The sequence below is a fragment of the Temnothorax nylanderi genome, unplaced genomic scaffold (genome assembly GCF_030848795.1).
Source record: "Temnothorax nylanderi isolate EJ_2023f unplaced genomic scaffold, tnyl_v1.0 TNYL_tig0022_pilon, whole genome shotgun sequence".
Lineage (NCBI taxonomy): Eukaryota > Metazoa > Arthropoda > Insecta > Hymenoptera > Formicidae > Temnothorax > Temnothorax nylanderi.
The window spans coordinates 1,096,707-1,113,383 of NW_027249084.1; the positions used below are offsets into that span (position 1 = coordinate 1,096,707).

The 16,677-nt window shown below is 43.6% G+C and overlaps 2 protein-coding genes across 4 annotated transcripts; one reads left to right on the forward strand and one right to left on the reverse strand.

Annotated features, from left to right (window-relative positions):
- Positions 1–1,377: 1,377 nt before the first annotated feature.
- Spas (spastin) lies at positions 1,378–10,848 on the forward strand. Of its 2 annotated transcripts, XM_071700477.1 has the most exons (7): positions 1,378–2,528; positions 2,678–2,848; positions 3,488–3,760; positions 5,229–5,584; positions 5,705–6,036; positions 6,150–6,460; positions 6,977–10,848. In XM_071700477.1, exons 1-7 carry the CDS (start codon positions 1,985–1,987, stop codon positions 7,138–7,140), a joined length of 2,151 nt encoding a protein of 716 aa, XP_071556578.1. In that variant the 5' UTR covers positions 1,378–1,984; the 3' UTR covers positions 7,141–10,848. The 2 variants fall into 2 exon arrangements, with proteins under 2 accessions (XP_071556578.1, XP_071556579.1); XM_071700478.1 differs by lacking the exon at positions 3,488–3,760 and having other exon boundaries at positions 1,384–2,528.
- Positions 10,849–11,002: 154 nt separating this feature from the next.
- Rox8 (TIA1 cytotoxic granule associated RNA binding protein Rox8) lies at positions 11,003–16,649 on the reverse strand. 2 transcript variants are annotated; one of them, XM_071700479.1, is made up of 4 exons: positions 15,069–16,649; positions 14,449–14,745; positions 14,037–14,294; positions 11,003–11,467 (listed from the first exon to the last, which is right to left on the reverse strand). In XM_071700479.1, exons 1-4 carry the CDS (start codon positions 15,654–15,656, stop codon positions 11,423–11,425), a joined length of 1,188 nt encoding a protein of 395 aa, XP_071556580.1. In that variant the 5' UTR covers positions 15,657–16,649; the 3' UTR covers positions 11,003–11,422. The 2 variants fall into 2 exon arrangements, with proteins under 2 accessions (XP_071556580.1, XP_071556581.1); XM_071700480.1 differs by having other exon boundaries at positions 11,003–14,294.
- Between the last annotated feature and the right edge of the window lie 28 nt (positions 16,650–16,677).

The following is a 16,677-nucleotide window of genomic DNA, read 5'->3' on the forward strand; positions in this document are numbered from 1 at the left end:
TTCAGCGTTTTGATGGTGTCCTGAACGATGGAACTGCGATGGCACGGAGCGTTGTCGTGCTGCAATATCACTCGTTCGTGTCTCGTGTCCCATTCTGGCCGTTTTTCGAGCAATGTATGGTTTAAATTGATCAGTTGTTGTCGGTAGCGATGCCCATTGACAGTTTCGCCCGGTTTCAGCAGCTCATAGTACACGATTCCTTTCTGGTCCCACCAAACGCAGAGCATTGTCTTCTTTCCAAAACGATTTGGCCGTGCCGTCGATGTTGATTCTTCACCAGGTGAAAGCCACGATTTTTTGCGTTTGGGATTCTCTAAATATATCCACTTCTCATCGCCAGTAACAATTCGATGAAGAAAACTCTTTCTTTCATGCCGCAAAAGCAATATTTCGGAAGTGGCTCTTCGATTTTCCATCTGTCTCTCAGTCAACTAATGCGGCACCCATTTTCCTTCCTTTTTAATTTTTCCCATGGCATGTAAACGTTTGGAAATACCTTGGTGAGTCATGTTTAATGCCTCCGCAAGTTGATCTTGTGTTTGCGTATCATCTTCATCCAATAACGCTTGCAGATCGGCGTCCTCAATTGTTTTTGGTCTTCCGGAGCGCTCCTTGTCCTCAGTGTCGAAATCGCCACTTCTGAAGCGTTTAAACCAATCTTCACAGGTAGTTTTCGATGGTGCATGTTCGCCGTAGGCCTCCTCAAGCAAACGACGTGCTTCAGCTGCATTTTTTTTCAAGTTAAAGCAGAAAAGCAAAGCTTCCCGCAAATGCTGTTTATTTGGCACAAAACTCGACATCTCCGTTGTTAGAAAAAATATTTTTGCGTTGCGATATGTGTTTATATAACGACTGGTTATTGTTAACAGATGTCCAAGCTATAACTTCAGACAACTTCAGACATGTAAGTTGATGTAAGTCGAGTACATGTGTTATTGGTGCCATCTTATGTGTGAAACCCGGAAACTTAGTTGCGCACCTAGTAATACGCGATAATACACTTCTACTTTACCGATAACATATTTTTTTAGGTTTTTATGTCATCGATAATGCAATAAATTAATTAATTATTAATTTTATGCAACAATATAACATGTAATTTATTTATTTATTAATTATTATTATTTTTTTTAAGATTGTAAACTTGTTGCTCATTAAAATTTTTTTTATGCATTCTACGTATATGTATATGAATATTACACGAAATATTATTTTCTGCATAAAAGTTGATTATTTATTGATCTCATTTATTGATTACGCAGCGCAATTAACTATATAAAAAGTGAATATAAATAATGTATCGCATGATACGGAGGGTTTGATTCTCTGCTAATGCAAATACCGATCGTACATAACAACGTCCTATCTCGACGCCGAGCGTCGCTACTCGCTACGGTATAAATAGTATACCGTATACCGGCGGGGGCGGCGGGACCGGCGGTACCGATCGCTCCGTTCCTTGGACTCTTGGAGAAGTAAACCGAACCGGGACTACCGGGAGAAGCGAGGAGCGGAGCGCGCGCGTTCAAGGCAGTGGGCAGTGGGATCAAAACAAGCGATGCTCAAGCTGAACGGGCGCTCGCGTCCCTTAGCCGGTTGTCGCATCGCGGGAGAGGAACGACGCGAGGGAGAGGCGCGCGAGATCGATTTGTCCCAGTTCCCGTCGCCTCGTCGTCTCGTCTACCAGGAGGTATCCCGTGAGTCTCGTAAGTCTCGCAACAACGCGACTCTCCGCGGCGTCTTTTCCTCCCCCTCCGCCACCAGTGCCTCCTGCGGTCGCGCCGCCGCCGCCGGCAGCCCCCGTGCCACGGGAACGTGGACGATGTAGAAGTCGTCCCACCGGCCCGACCTCGTCCCCGTCGTTCTCTCTCACGACCGCCGCGTCGGGGATGTCGGCACGGCCAGTCGCGAGCACCATCATCACCGTCGACGGCCGCTCGCAGCGCAGTACCGAGGCGAACGTAGCGAAACGCATCCCTGGGAGATGTCTTGCAGTGATGGCGCGCGCCCGACACGTAAATTCGGCACCAAGTCGCCGAAGAAGCTGTGCGTGACCAAGAGCGAGAACGGCGACAAGACGACGACGACGATCAGCCACTGCGCCGGCCACCGTCACAATCACTATCATCACACCCACCACCGCTTCCTGGACGGCGCCCAGCCGTCGGTGCACAAGCGCAATCTCTACATCGTCTCCTTCCCGCTGATCCTGCTGTTCAACGTGCTGCGCACCCTGCTGTATCAGCTGTTCGTGGTGTTCAAGTACCTGTACACCTCCACGTCCCAGCTGATCCAGCGCAGGCAGGCGTCCAAGCAGACCTGTCAATTGGAGATTGTTGTAGGGCAGAAGCCGGCGGATGGTCGTTTGATCAATGGTAATCGGATAGAGAACGAGGTCATGTCGCAAGTGCCTAGACGTCCCATGGGGCCTGGTCCCGGGGATCCTTTGCTGGCCAAGCAAAAGCACCATCATCGCCGAGCGTTCGAGTTTATTAGCAAAGCGCTCAAGATCGACGAGGACAATGAAGGTAAATTGTTTCACTCGGGGGGCACAATTTGATTGAAGAAAGTGAAGAACAAGTTGCTTTATACGATTACACAGTCTAAACTTTACACTTAAATTTTTATGCAGTTTAACCAACTGCTCTCTAATTGATCTTTTACTGGTTTCAAACAGGACAAAAGGAGATGGCGATAGAACTGTACAAAAAGGGAATCGGAGAATTGGAGAAGGGAATAGCTGTGGAGTGCAACGGCGGACACGGCGAGGTGTGGGAGCACGCGCAGAGACTCCACGACAAGATGTGTACGAATCTGGCGATGGCGAAGGACAGGCTCGACTTCCTCGGTTAGTACATCTCCCTGGTACATCCTGCTCCGCACATTGGCGTTTCTCAAGCTACTCCAAGCTTACTTTACTTATGGTACAGACAGTTTCGTTTCATGCGAATGTCAATTAATCGGTATCTATGCACCATACTTATCTCGGCAACGGTGTCCACAGGTAAACCTTTGGCAATGGCAAGAGAAAGAATATGTATCTAGCATGCTCGTATGTGCAAATTTATTTTTACTTTTTACGAGACATACATGCGCGCGAGCGTGTGTGCGCGTGTACGTATGTGTGTGTGTACGCATGCCCGCGTGTAATTGTAAAATTTCCTAGATGGTTTACCTTGAGCACAGATCAGTTTTTATTTTGCATTTTCTCGCGGGTATTCGAAGAAAGGGTAAATGAGGGTTCGCGCTATTGTACGTCGGTCTGCATCGGCAAGATGCAGATTGAGGGCCCAATCTCACGCGACAGCACTCTGACGGCGATCACACGAAACGTGCGCGCTTTGCTCCGAGACAACTCGGCGATATCGGTATATTTTGTTACTCGCGGTACGACCGAAAGATCTTTCTAAAGCCTGATTTTTCTCTTTTTAGCTGTCTATAGCCTTACTGCAGCATGGCAGAGAATGTTTTCTTTTCCTTTTTGTAGTGAGTGTGGGTGAGCTGAGAAAGCTGGGTATCAACAATAGTATCAACAATCGCGCACCTGGAAATAAAACGGACGGCGAACATCCGGGAAAGCATCTGAGGGCTCGCCGCAACGCGCACACTTTTCAAACCGCTCGAACTTCATCCAACATTAATCACAATAAGAACACAAACAATATACACACGACAGTTAACGCCGGACAGACTATGTGTACCCAGATTCCCAAGTTAAGGCCACGTTCACCAAAAAACTGTTTCGCTCATACTACTGAAGGTATTGTTCGTCTGAGATTCTGGGCTTAAGTGCGAAAGAGAGTCGAATGCAAGTAAATAACACGGTAATGCTATCTAGTCGTTGTTCATTTGAAAAAGATACTTGTACCATCTTAGCCCTGTGCACATCACTCGTATGACGTAGAAGGATGAGATAGAAGAATGTAAGGCTTGCATTTATCGTAGTTGCCTCTTCGTGTTGCCGTAGATTTTTTGAAACTGCTGCATTCCGCTTACTAAACGCGATGAAATTTTTCATCAAAACGCCTTTACAAGTAGATTAAAAGATCTAAATCCGTATTTATTAAGTACACACGAAGACAGATCAGACGTATGATTAAACGTACATATACACGTCACACCATCGCAGTCACACATTTGAAAATGTTTTATAATTTTTTGGTAGACTTAATATTTATGCGATTTAGTAATGAGGTAATTTGATGAGACGACATATCTTTTTCTTTCCCCCCCCAATCTTTTAAATCGAGACAAAAGTTCGAAAAATCGATATTTTTATAAGTAATTTGATCTTTAATACATAAACGTAAATTAAAACGTACCCGTATTCTTCCTTGCTAATTAATTTTAATTACACTACACCTGTCGCATAAATATCGTAAACGTGTTTTATAGCATTGAATTTTATATTGCAATTTATTAGATATATTAACCCTTAAATGCCACACCTCTCAAGAATCTCGTAAATGACACATGGGGTCTAAAAGACCCCAGCATGAAAAATGTCTCCTTACTTATTGATTTTTTGATATTTAGTTATGAAAATTATTTTCAATGTTGTTCAAGGCTTAGAAAAGAGAATAAAATGCTTATATTGTTAAAATTTCAATTTCAACATAGTATAAAAAATTAAGATCGCCAACAGTTAAAATATTGGCTCCAAAATAAAAAAAATAAAAAATAATAAATAAATAAATATGAGCTCCATTTTTGGCAGGAACATTTGAAAATATATCATTCTAAAGGGTCTGGGGTCCGCTGGACCCCGGGTGGCATTTAAGGGTTAATTCTGCTTTTGACCGAAGCAACACAATACAACACACGTAATTGCAATTTTAGTAAAGTACAAATAGTAGGAAGTATTTTATCTCAACATAAATTCCAACATTTAAAAAATGGTTTTTAACGATTTAACTTAATCATGTTACCAACGAGGTATTTGCTATCGTGATAAGGTCACATTTTTAATACACTCCTACTATTTATCACTAGGATACAAATCAAAGGATACAAATAACAATGTTCCAAATATATCTTGGCTGTAAATATATTTTTTTTCTTACTTTTATCTTCTTTGCGATAGACCCACTTATCCACTAGACTGATACGCGAGATCTGCATTTAATTTTCTTTTAATTAATCGACTACCAGTAGTCATTCTTTTACTGTCATCAAATTATAAATTGCCATTTGTTGAGTTTTATTGATAAGTACGGGCATTATTTCAGCATCCGGCAGGAAACTATCGGTTCCTGGCAAGCGAATGACAGGAACACCCCTAAGTAAGAGCCAGACGTTGCCTCGGAGCATGGGCAGATCGACGCCTATTCAACCTTGCCACAGAACCATGCCTATCAAACCGTCCTCCACACCACCCTCTGTGAAAAGGCAGCTGTCTGTGCCGGGCAACGGTTCGCCTATACGACGTCCAGGAACCCCCACTACCTCCAACAGTAACAGAAGCACGCCAACCAGAAAAGTACCCATTTTAAAGGGCGTGGATCCAAAACTCGCGCAAGTGATTCTCGACGAGATCTTGGAGGGAGGAGCGCCGGTGCAATGGGAAGACATCGCTGGTCAAGAGGTACGTCGTTCCGTCGCGATGTACTGTTGCGTTACTATCGTCGTTCGGTTACTGATTATAATATCGCGAGAAACGTCGTCTTCGTCCCTATTTATATTTTCTCTCAACTTCAACTTTCAGACCGCGAAGCAGGCTTTACAAGAGATGGTGATCTTACCGTCGCTGCGACCTGAGTTATTCACCGGTCTGCGTACGCCCGCGAGAGGATTGCTATTGTTCGGGCCACCGGGAAACGGGAAGACATTGCTGGCGCGTGCCGTTGCGACTCAGTGCAACGCAACATTTTTCTCAATCTCCGCCGCTAGTCTCACCTCGAAATACGTCGGAGAGGGTGAGAAATTAGTGAGGGCTCTGTTCGCTATCGCGCGGGAGTTTCAGCCCTCCGTTATTTTTATCGACGAGGTGGATTCGTTGTTGAGCGAGCGAAAGGATAACGAACACGAAGCTTCGAGGTATATACCTTTGTGTATTTTCTCTTTCTCTGTCCGTTTATACACACGGACAATGTATCGATAAGAGAGCTGTATCGATTTATCAAATTAATTAAATTAAACGTGTATTTTAGGAGGCTAAAAACAGAATTCTTAGTCGAGTTTGACGGTCTGCCGTGCAATCCAGAGGAGAGAGTGCTCGTTATGGCTGCTACAAATAGACCGCAGGAATTAGATGAGGCTGCACTAAGGCGATTCACGAAACGCGTGTATGTTACGTTGCCCGACTTACAGACGAGGATTGTGTTACTCCGAAGGCTCTTGGCCAAACACAATGATCCATTGACGCCGGAAGAGTTGAACGAGATGGCACTTGTGACGGAGGGATACTCGGGAAGCGATTTAACTGGATTAGCTAAAGACGCAGCGCTTGGGCCTATCAGAGGTAAATTGCTAAATTTCTTGTATTCGTTGTACGCTTTTTTTAAATTCGTTTTCAGTCTTATATTATGAGTGAAGATATGCATTTGGCCACTCATTTTATAATTCTTTACGATATTATAAATGACCGCTGTTACACGTCGGGTTTAATAACATCGGTAGTTCTTAGGCTGGCAAATCACAGCTATTCCCTTCTTCTGAAGAATGAGTGTGATTGGCTAGTCTAAGAACTACCGATGTTATTAAACCCGATTAACGGCGCCGTGTAACAGCGGTCAATGTCTCGTCATTTTGAATACATGCACAGATGCTGTTTTCCAGCGATAAAAGTTAATTTTGCTGCATGTTTACCGCGACAAACTCTTAAAAATTTTATTTAATTTACTCAATTAAAGTCAAGTCTAATAAAAATATGAAGAAAGTTTCATCAAATTTTTTTGTTGCGCTTTGAAAGTGTAGCTCTGTTACACACCTTGTCTGTATGGTTTAACTACAAGGCGTATTATCGTATCGTTCTCAGAACTGAATCCAGATCAGGTGAAGGAATTGGACCTCAATTCCGTTCGTAATATCACAATGCAAGATTTCCGTGATTCCCTAAAGAGAATTCGCAGATCCGTTTCGCCGGCAAGTTTAGCTGCCTATGAGAAATGGAACTTCGAATACGGAGATGTGAGTCTTTGATTTGAGATAAGCCGCTCGAGCGAGAGGCTCCAGAAATAATCGCGTTTCAGTTAAATTTAATCTGCAAACTAGAACGGGACTAGAAGGGTTTCAAAGTATCGAAACCATGTGTGAAGAACCATGTAATCCCGAGTGTCAACACAATAGTACGGTTCTTATATTTTTATCCTACCTTACAAACAATTTTGATGTTTACGAAAAAGACGGCAGTGAAAAGCTAAAGAAGATATTGTCCTTCAAATCCTTCATGGATTTTTGTCTTTGTGATGAAAAGTCGACATACTTACTCATCGTTATCGCATTTCACATTAAACTTAGCATGATTTAGTAATCACATAACGAATCTTTTGCGACAAATGAAACTTGGGCTCAGGTTCGAATGATTTAATGTCAAATGTATCTTGAAAAATATGTTTCGCATTAATTTTATAAAATATATAATGTGCTCCATGTGTTATATCCGGTGAGATCGGACTTACAATTTACAGTTCAATACATAGCTTTAATGTTTACCAGTTCGATATTGAAGAAGGCGCGTCTATATTATTTATGTTTATTTATATACTCATTATCCTTACGATTTACAGTTCCTTTGTAACAGTTGGCATTTGAAATCCGTACTAATACAGTGCTGCTTATTGCGATAATTTGCATTTAATATCAGAGTGTTGGCAATTAACGCGTTAGACACTTGAAAATAAGCATTTAAAAGAATGTGATTAGGAGCACATAGTCTGCAGTTAGAGGGAATGTATCCTTTTAAAGTTGTAAATACTTTTAATTATTGTCGTTTATAAAATTGACACGAGCAAGTTGAATACAATACGCATGACCCGACTCGTTATTAGAGCAGCAATAGAAAGACTACATTTGCAAACGGAACAGTGCACGTCCAAAACAGATAATAAAAAATATGATCTATCAATGACACATGTAAGAAGAAGACATTATAGTTGCGTAATTACCATATTCGTATGACATAATAGAATATACAAATATGCAAACAAGTATCTTCGTAATATCCGTGAACTCGAACGGAAATAGTGAATCTCATCTTATGCACGTCGATTTTGTATAAATTGCACTAATAGGTGCGCCCTTCAAGTGAAGTTTCGAATGTTAATCTTGTTACGTTTGATACCATTTCGAAGATTCGTTTGATATTTATTGATATAATGCGTCAGGAGTCACGCGGCCATCACGATGTAAAGACCCACGTGCAAAGGAAAAAAAAGTGATCTGAGGAAAGGGGAGAATGTGAGATTCTGTTTTAATACAAAATTCTATAAGACAACGAACTGAGAATCTAATCTGTGCTATATGAAATCCTAAGTATTTATCTATAAGGATTACGCGTAAGCTCGACAAACATTGTTATCGTATACACAAGAGAATGAAAGAAATCAGCATATATATATATATATAAATATAAAACATATACGGACACATGATTTTTATGACATTTATCTATTGCTTCCGATGCTCAAAAGTAGAATAACTATGCATGTATAATGTATTAAACAAATTAATATATTCAACACGGAACTATATTATAATACGCTGCAACTACAGTATAACACGAATTGATTAATCATCCCGGATCAATGGCGATCATCCGTGATAGGGTAGTGGTAGGGTAACGTCCCTAGTAGTTTTGTAGAGTAAGATTTACCGTAACACACACTTTATTAGACAGCGAATTATTTTCCAATGAGTTTAATGCATACAATTCTCCTCTGATACAGCGGAAGAATAGAAGATGTTATTTGCAAAGAAAATTATTAGTTATTTAACAATAGACCTCTCTGTGTATGAAATAGAACACGATGCGTTCGTTAAATAGATATATTCCATAGTAGGTAAAGCATAAGAGATAAAATGTAACTCTTTACTTCGCGACGCGACGCGACGCGTAAATCTGACATTTCGAGATTCGCACTGTTGTAATTATAAAAAAATCGTGTGATGCTGAACAGCATTCAAGAGCTGTGATGTTACTGCGACGACAAACTTGATACTTTCGCGGCGCTTTAATATGTATTTAAATGCACAAGAATGCGATATATATACAAATATTCTCGTGAATCATAATTCTGGGTCTTTCCGGGAAATTTGTTAATTTTTCCAGATGGGAGCGTACGATGCCGCGATGAGGGTTCGATTTATTTCTGTGTTCTCTTTTTAACGCGTTAACATATGAACGGAGCTTCGGCATCGTCACGATGCTGAGACTCGACAGTTTTATCTCCAAATTACTTTGTGATATTAGTTTTTTATATTAATCTTTGCGCACTGCCTATGTAGATTATAATATTGTACGTTGTATTATATATGATATTGCAAAATATGAATTACGTTAGTTATATTAAGTTTGAAGTTTATGATGATTTTGCACAACAAATTGTTTCGCATATGAAGATGAATTATTCAAAGACCCTGGCCTTCTATTGTGGGACACGCTGAGCCTTGATTAAGTTATTTTGCTACTTTTATAACGTATAACGGTAAAAAAAAAAATTGAGTAAGAATAATAATCGGGTATAATGTTTACGCTAAATATTATACCGTTTAATCTAATGGTAAATACATGAGCTGCAAGTTAAAAAGGAAAATGTTTGTGCATGCGAGAGATTTCTCCCTGTTAAATATTATCTTTCTGTGGTTTTGGCGTATCGGTCATATTTAACTGTTTTACAAGTGATTGTATCGACAACTTTCAAGATCCACAACCCATTAATTAATATTGGTGTATTTTCCTGTGACAAATTTATCAAATTACTCAGGATTTTCATTAACCTGTAATCAATCTGTTCCAAGAGAGAGAGAAAGGTGTGACCCGTATACATCCAGCAGTATTATAGAGTACTTTCAGTAAGTTACATTGTAAATTACACGTTAGATTGCCACGTAAAATTTTTACCAAGTGTTCTTTGGTAATGTACACTATTCTAACGTTCGTAAGTTCGCGAAGGTTGATGGAGAAACGACCCTTGTATCGAAACATTAAAGTAAAATTACAACATAATCTTTTCTTGCATCATCAATGAGCATGAAATTCTTTCATTTTTGCCTACGTATGCGTCTTTGCCTTTCAATATTCATCCACATTCGCGAACTCACGAACGATAAGCGTATCTTTATACCGTGGTAGTCAACGTCCAACAGAGTAATTATTACATATCTATCCAATAGATGTTCACCATAGTAACTCGATTAAATCCCTAAATGTAAGATTAGTACGGCAGAATTGTACAAAATTGTAAAACGACGGTATTTCATCAGTGATTGATTCGAGGAATGCGTTTTTGAAACATGTAATAAATGTGCGTACAAATTATTTCCCCATATTCGTGCTTCTTCTCACAAGCGAAGCTTTAAAAATGCTCGGCTCGCAATTTCTTTTCTTTTTTTCTTCCCTCATTTCGTTAGTCCGACATTTAAGAGGCATGTTTCTCGTAGGAACATCATCTATATAGGAAATAATTATTTACAATGTCCGAGCTTTTTCCTTTATCAATAGATGGTACTATTATGCGAATACCGGAAAAGGTCGTAAACCTTGGCGTAATAAAAGATATGAATGTTGTTTTTCGCATGAATCGTCGTGTTGAAACGTCCGCAAGTGATTCCTCGAGAATGTCTTTCCAGTTATTGTGGATGGTCGTTGTAAGAGTGTATTGGTTGCAAAATAAAACCGTATTACACGTATTTGGATATTGTTAATTTTGCGCCAAGTATAATTGCCATGTATCATAGCGATTAATGTAAGCCTTACCTTATTCGATAATTATGAAGAAGAGTAGATAGATCAGCGCAAGTGGAAGAAGTTAACTGGTTGAGATCAACGAAATAACGCACGACATTATGTATTTTAAATATTTATTCCTTTCTTTTCATTCAAAAGGACAATTTGTTTTTATTATAAGATAACATTATCCTAAGCATCTTCGTGGGTTCAAAACCCACCGCCGTACCTAAATTACTCTTTATATAACATTTTTTGTTTTCCTCTCTTATCGATATTTTTCTACCGATTACATCGCAGGCAACTCCGTTTTCCCTTTAAACTGGCTCTCCGGTTCGATATCGTTTTATTCGCAACCAAAATCGAATCGTTACCACGCTCGGCTCCACTCATTTTGTTTTTTTTTTTTTCCCTCGTTTACCTCTCGCATCTCGTTTATATACTGACTTTATACAAATTGGTTTTGAAATTTTTTTTATGGCATTTTACCGTCGGTGGTGAACTGAGGCGGTGACAAGCATTCTCACATGTCAAACATCACTGGAAATAATCCATCTCGATCCTTCTCCTTTTTACGAACCTCTGCGAAAAAATGAAAATGAAACAGTGTTCCGTCGTTCTACAAACGGAGGACATTTATCATTCCGTCGGAACGGTATTCGGAACCTGAACTCCATTGAGAAGAATGCAACGGACGCGACGCAATCACGCAAAAAAGTCACGCGCGAATCTAGTAAAAGAAGTTGTTTTTCGTAGAAAACAACCGTGTGCAATTAGTAGGACTCGTGTGTCCAGGTACTAAGGCACCGAGATAACCAATTAATTAATTATATAATTTCGCAATTTCATTGTATGCCAGTAAAACTACAAAATTCTCGCGCATTTTGAGTCTCGTACTCCGAGACCGATTCCAATCATCGATTTCTTTTTTAACAAATTGAAAAAGGGAGCAGTAAACGATGAACGATGTCCATCTACGAGATGTATTCGCTAATTGATACCTTGACAATTAGCGTCGACATCTTCATGGTTTAATTCCCGATTCGGGATGTTGCGTATCCCCGAATACGTAACGTTCGCTAAAAATCTCTTCCGATCGGTAGCCTTAGAGGGCCGAATCACCCGAGCCCTAAAAAAGCGATCAGCGCGGGATACCGAAGAGAAACGAAAGCAAACTATCGTTAATTGTGCCACGCGAACTTCCGTTAACTTGGAAGACACGAGGGAATCGAATCGTGTCACATTATTATTATCGTGTCACGTTATCATTTTTAATCGCGTCCACGACCACGACAATAATAATTCGCAAAAACCGTACGTAAATATTATATCCACGATTGTCGATCGGATCGTTCCCCGATCGCTCCGTCGCAAAGAACAAGATACCGTTTACCGACGTTCGCGCAACAAGTAACCAAACACGCGTATATACGCTTTCAATTTTCATACACGCGTCTTAGGTCCCGAGATCCACCCAGGCTCATCAATGACTCGTCCCCTCGCTCGAGAAAAATATCCCCGATGGAAGTACGCGCGCGTTTATTCGTTTATTATTATCGTTAGACTTAAGTTACATTTATTTATTATTCTTCGATTAGCTAGGTCGTCTATACAAACGGCGAGGAGTCATTGACGTTACGGTATGACGATGGAGTACGTTAATATCCGATATCTCTTCGGACCTCTCCAGCTAAATACCCTCGTCGCACCAGCGGCGATCGATCCCTACATTTATTCCTTTTCTCAAAACCACGAACATTCTCGTAAGAAAAAAAAAAAAAAGAAAAGAAAAGAAATGAAACCGGTAAGCGCAACGTGTACATCGCGACCTTATTCATTTGCGGATGGAGTATAATGTTCGAGATACACACACCGAAAGTATGGTGACGGGTGTGCGAAGAGAGTGCGAGTCGACGCGCCATTTAACGTACAACATCGCAGCAATTAATGTATTTTGAGCTTGCACTCGTACGAGGGAATCTCGATTCGTGTTATCTTGATGATGTCTTTAGCAAAAAATTCACGCACGCACATGCACGCACGCACGCATACGCACACACACATACATACATGCTCTCTTTCTTTCGTTCTCTCTCTCTTTTTCTCTCTCTCTCTCTCTCTCCCTTCTGTTACCCCTCTCTGAAGAGAATCATAGCAAAATTTTATACATTAACCACCGACGATAAATATCACACAACGAGATAAAGTTGTAACTCGTTTACTCAACTCTCGCAGAATTTATTTGTTAGGGGAGCCCCGCACGCCTTTAGCATACACGCGTCCAAAAGTCTAGCTACATCACAGGCGCCGTGTCTAGCTAATCTCGCTTCTTTTTTCTACCTTACTAACTATGTCCGATATTAGCAGTTACTCTCCGTTTTATTTGTATCTCTAAATGAACATTCGTCGCGCGCGTTGTTCATCGATGATCCGAGATTTGAAAGGAAGGGGGGGTAGGAGTTGAGAGTCGAGGTGTCAGTGGCAAAAATATTAAAAAGGTATCAACAACGCAAACAAGATTTGCCGCATACATACGTGTCACTTGCGCAGCACAACGGGTGCGGGGCTCGGTTTTGAGTTTCGGGGGGGGCAAGGGGGGAGGGAAAGGCCGCGAGGAAAAGTTTGGAGATATACCTGGTTCAACGTCATATATATGTATATCCAGAATGCGGAAATCGCGGAATCCCGACCGGAGTTTTAGCGCGGACCGAGACGTGCAGCGACGGTACTCGTCGTACGAGCGCCGCATTGTCGAAGCATCGTCACTATGTGAGATTTTACGTCTCGATATAACGTTACGCGCCCGTCCCGTGACGGAAACGGAGGAAAAAGTAAATAATAACGTCCTTCAGCCGTTGAACGAATCGATCGTGCGCACAAACACAGAGAGAAAGAAAGAAATAAAAACTCCGGAATACCAATCGCATTTTTTTTTCTCCTATTGCAAAGTGAAGTCGCGTCTCAATCGTTCGGAAACGATCAGCTCGCGCGTTGCGTCACCGAAAACTCGAATGTAAAAATGTTGAAGTAGGTATATGTCGGAACGGATCTTCGCGAATAACCCCGGGACAACTATTATCGTACGTAACAATTAGCCGGTCAACGATCAGTTTCATTGCGTGGGGTACTGATGTGGCATGGTGTATGTTACCATAGTGGGCTGCTGGCCCGGTGGCAAGGGCGCACTCGCCGTCGGCGGTGCCGCGGTGGCTTGCGTCGGTTGCCAGGCCCCCGCGCCTGGTGCGGGCATCCTCATGCTGTTCATATATTGAGCCTGTTGCCCGTAATATTGACCGTAGTATTGAGCGGGCTGCAAGAACTGTCCCTGCATTTGCGGATAGCCCTGTGGATACCAATAACCCATCTGTTGGCCGTAGCCGTACGCGTATTGTCCCGCTCCCGTTGTCACCTGTCGCAAAAAAGATCAATCATTCATTTATATAATTCTACATAAATGTTATTAGCCAATATGATAAAGGATTAAGTAATTTGCATAGATCTAAAAGAGAGAAAGAGAAAGAGAGCTTTCGATAAGAGTCTCTCAAAAGTATATAAACAGTAACCTGTTGAGCCTGGTGATTGGCATTAGGACCCACGCTATTCGGATCGCCATTCTCTTTCCCCCAAAAACATTTAACGATGCTCCCGTTGATTTCTGTGTTATGCGTCGATTCGATGGCGTGCGTTGCGGCCTCCTTGGTCGTGAACTTGATAAAGGCGTATCCCTTGTCTTTGAACACTCTTATGTCCTGAATGGTGCCGAACGGGGAGAACGTTTTCTTTATCAGCTCGTCCGTGATACCGTTCGTAAAACCCCCGCAGTACACGGTACAGTTGGTCGGACTACTTTGGTTATAAACCTGTTGGAAAACAATGAGAACGTTGAGATCTTAGCACGTAACAGATAAATAGATTCTCTTGCTTTCTCATCCCGAATCGACGCATCAACGATTATCGCTAGAGGCAGCCGTACGTCCCGAGTCTTTTACATCGGAGCCAATTGTCAAGTCATCGTCGTAGAGTAAAATCTAACAATCGGAACGTTTGTCCGAAGCGGAGCTAACGCAAACCGGTCACGTTTCGGCGAAGTAACGGTAAAGATTGTTGGTTACGTTCGCCGACGGGGGGGGGGGGGGGGCGGGAGGGGGGGAAGGAAAGGGGGTTAACCGGGGCGATTACGTACCTCGTCGTAATTAGGTTTACTATTGTTGGAATGCCGCGGCCTCTCGGACCTCGGTGGCGGCGGTTTCCTAGTTGACCAGTTGGTCCGGATGCTACGCGAGCCGAGCCACTGGCCGTTCATCGCGTTGATCGCCGCCTCGGCCTCGGACTTCTTGACGAACGACACGAACGCGTAGCCCTTGCTCTTGAGGGTCTGCGGGTCGCGGACGATCCGGCAGTTGCTGATCTCGCCGAAGGGCGCGAACGCCTCCTTGAGCGTCTGCGTCTCGATCTCCGGCGATAGATCGCCGACGAATATGTGATGGTGATTGCTGGTGTCGAGCTTGGGCTGATTGCCCGGGCTGGTCGCCCAGTTAACCTTCATCTCCTTCTCGAGGAACGACCGCTTGTTCATGGCGGCCAGCGCCGTGGCCGCGCACTGGTGATTCGTGAACTCGACGAAGGCGTACGGGTCGTTGCCGGGCTCGCGTATGATCTTGCATCCCTTGACGGCGCCGATCTGCGAGAAGAGCGCGCACAGAAGGTCCTCGGACACCGAGGTGTCCAGGTTGCCCACGTAGAGCGTACGCGGATTGCTTTCCTCGCTCATGGTTCGCACCCGCGCTCTATGCTACGGACACGCACCGCACCACACGCGCCGCGGCGAACGGCACTTTCACTTTTCGCTCGCCAGCAGGGATCACCTACGAGCTCTCGCGCCCGGTTTCGTTTCGTTTCGTTCGTTTCGTACGTTTTTCGCTACTCGTTTCGTTCGCTCGCACGGTCGCTCGCTCGCTCGACTCCCTCGCTCCCACTTTCCCCTCTAGTCCCACTCGACCGTTCCGCGCTGTCGTCCAGCGCTCCTATATCCTCCACGCGTCACACGTTTTACACCAGTTTACACGGGTTGGTTATCCGCGGGAATCGCGCGATCGCTGCCGACGACTGCGGCGGTTCACATCACTCGCGCGCGGCCCGATCGTTCGCGCGAGGCATCGAACATCATCCGGGCGCACCGCCGGGATCTTACCGATCCGTTAGGTTTTTTTTTTCCTCTCCTTTCCTCGCTCGCGCGCACGGACACCGACAATAAGAACGCTAAGCTACACCCAGCCTCTACGTCACACTAACATAAAATGGCCGCCCCGCGCCGCGCCACGCCGGACGCCGCGCCGCTCCGCTCCGCTCCGCGCCGCTTCGCGCGGCCACTCGCTGCTTTCCCTTTTGGCTGGCTCGCGAGGCGCGCGGGTGATGGCGAACGCGAGAGAGCGCGTTTGGACGCGTCCCGCAAAACGTCCCGGACGCGCCCGCTTTTCCGCGAATGGCGCGAATCCCCCCGCGGTATGTATGTAGGCTGAAGACGCGCGCGCGCGCGCGCCCGGCACCTGGCCGATCAACCCTGGGGAAACGGTGGAGATAATTCGGGACTACCGACGCTCGAAATTCGCCGATGGGACACGTGTCCTCGTACCGCCCGTCGTCGAGCTCTCGTAACAGGTAGCGCGAAAACTCGCGCGAACCATCGGCCTCGCGATAATTCACCAGGCGTTTCGAGGTTCGTCCCTCGTCCCTCTCGACGGTTCGTCACAACGGAAATTGGCCCCCGCTGTGGAAATGATGCCTTACGAGGG

Coding starts and splice junctions, on each gene's coding strand:
- Spas (XM_071700477.1), top strand. CDS start 1,985: ATGTCTTGCAGTGATGGCGCGCGCCCGACACGTAAATTCGGCACCAAG. Junction 2,529..2,677: donor GATCGACGAGGACAATGAAG/GTAAATTGTTTC, acceptor GGTTTCAAACAG/GACAAAAGGAGATGGCGATA. Junction 6,037..6,149: donor AACGAACACGAAGCTTCGAG/GTATATACCTTT, acceptor CGTGTATTTTAG/GAGGCTAAAAACAGAATTCT.
- Rox8 (XM_071700479.1), bottom strand. CDS start 15,656: ATGAGCGAGGAAAGCAATCCGCGTACGCTCTACGTGGGCAACCTGGAC. Junction 14,746..15,068: donor GTAAACCTAATTACGACGAG/GTACGTAATCGC, acceptor GTTTTCCAACAG/GTTTATAACCAAAGTAGTCC. Junction 11,468..14,036: donor CGGGCCAGCAGCCCACTATG/GTAACATACACC, acceptor ATTTTTTCGCAG/AGGTTCGTAAAAAGGAGAAG.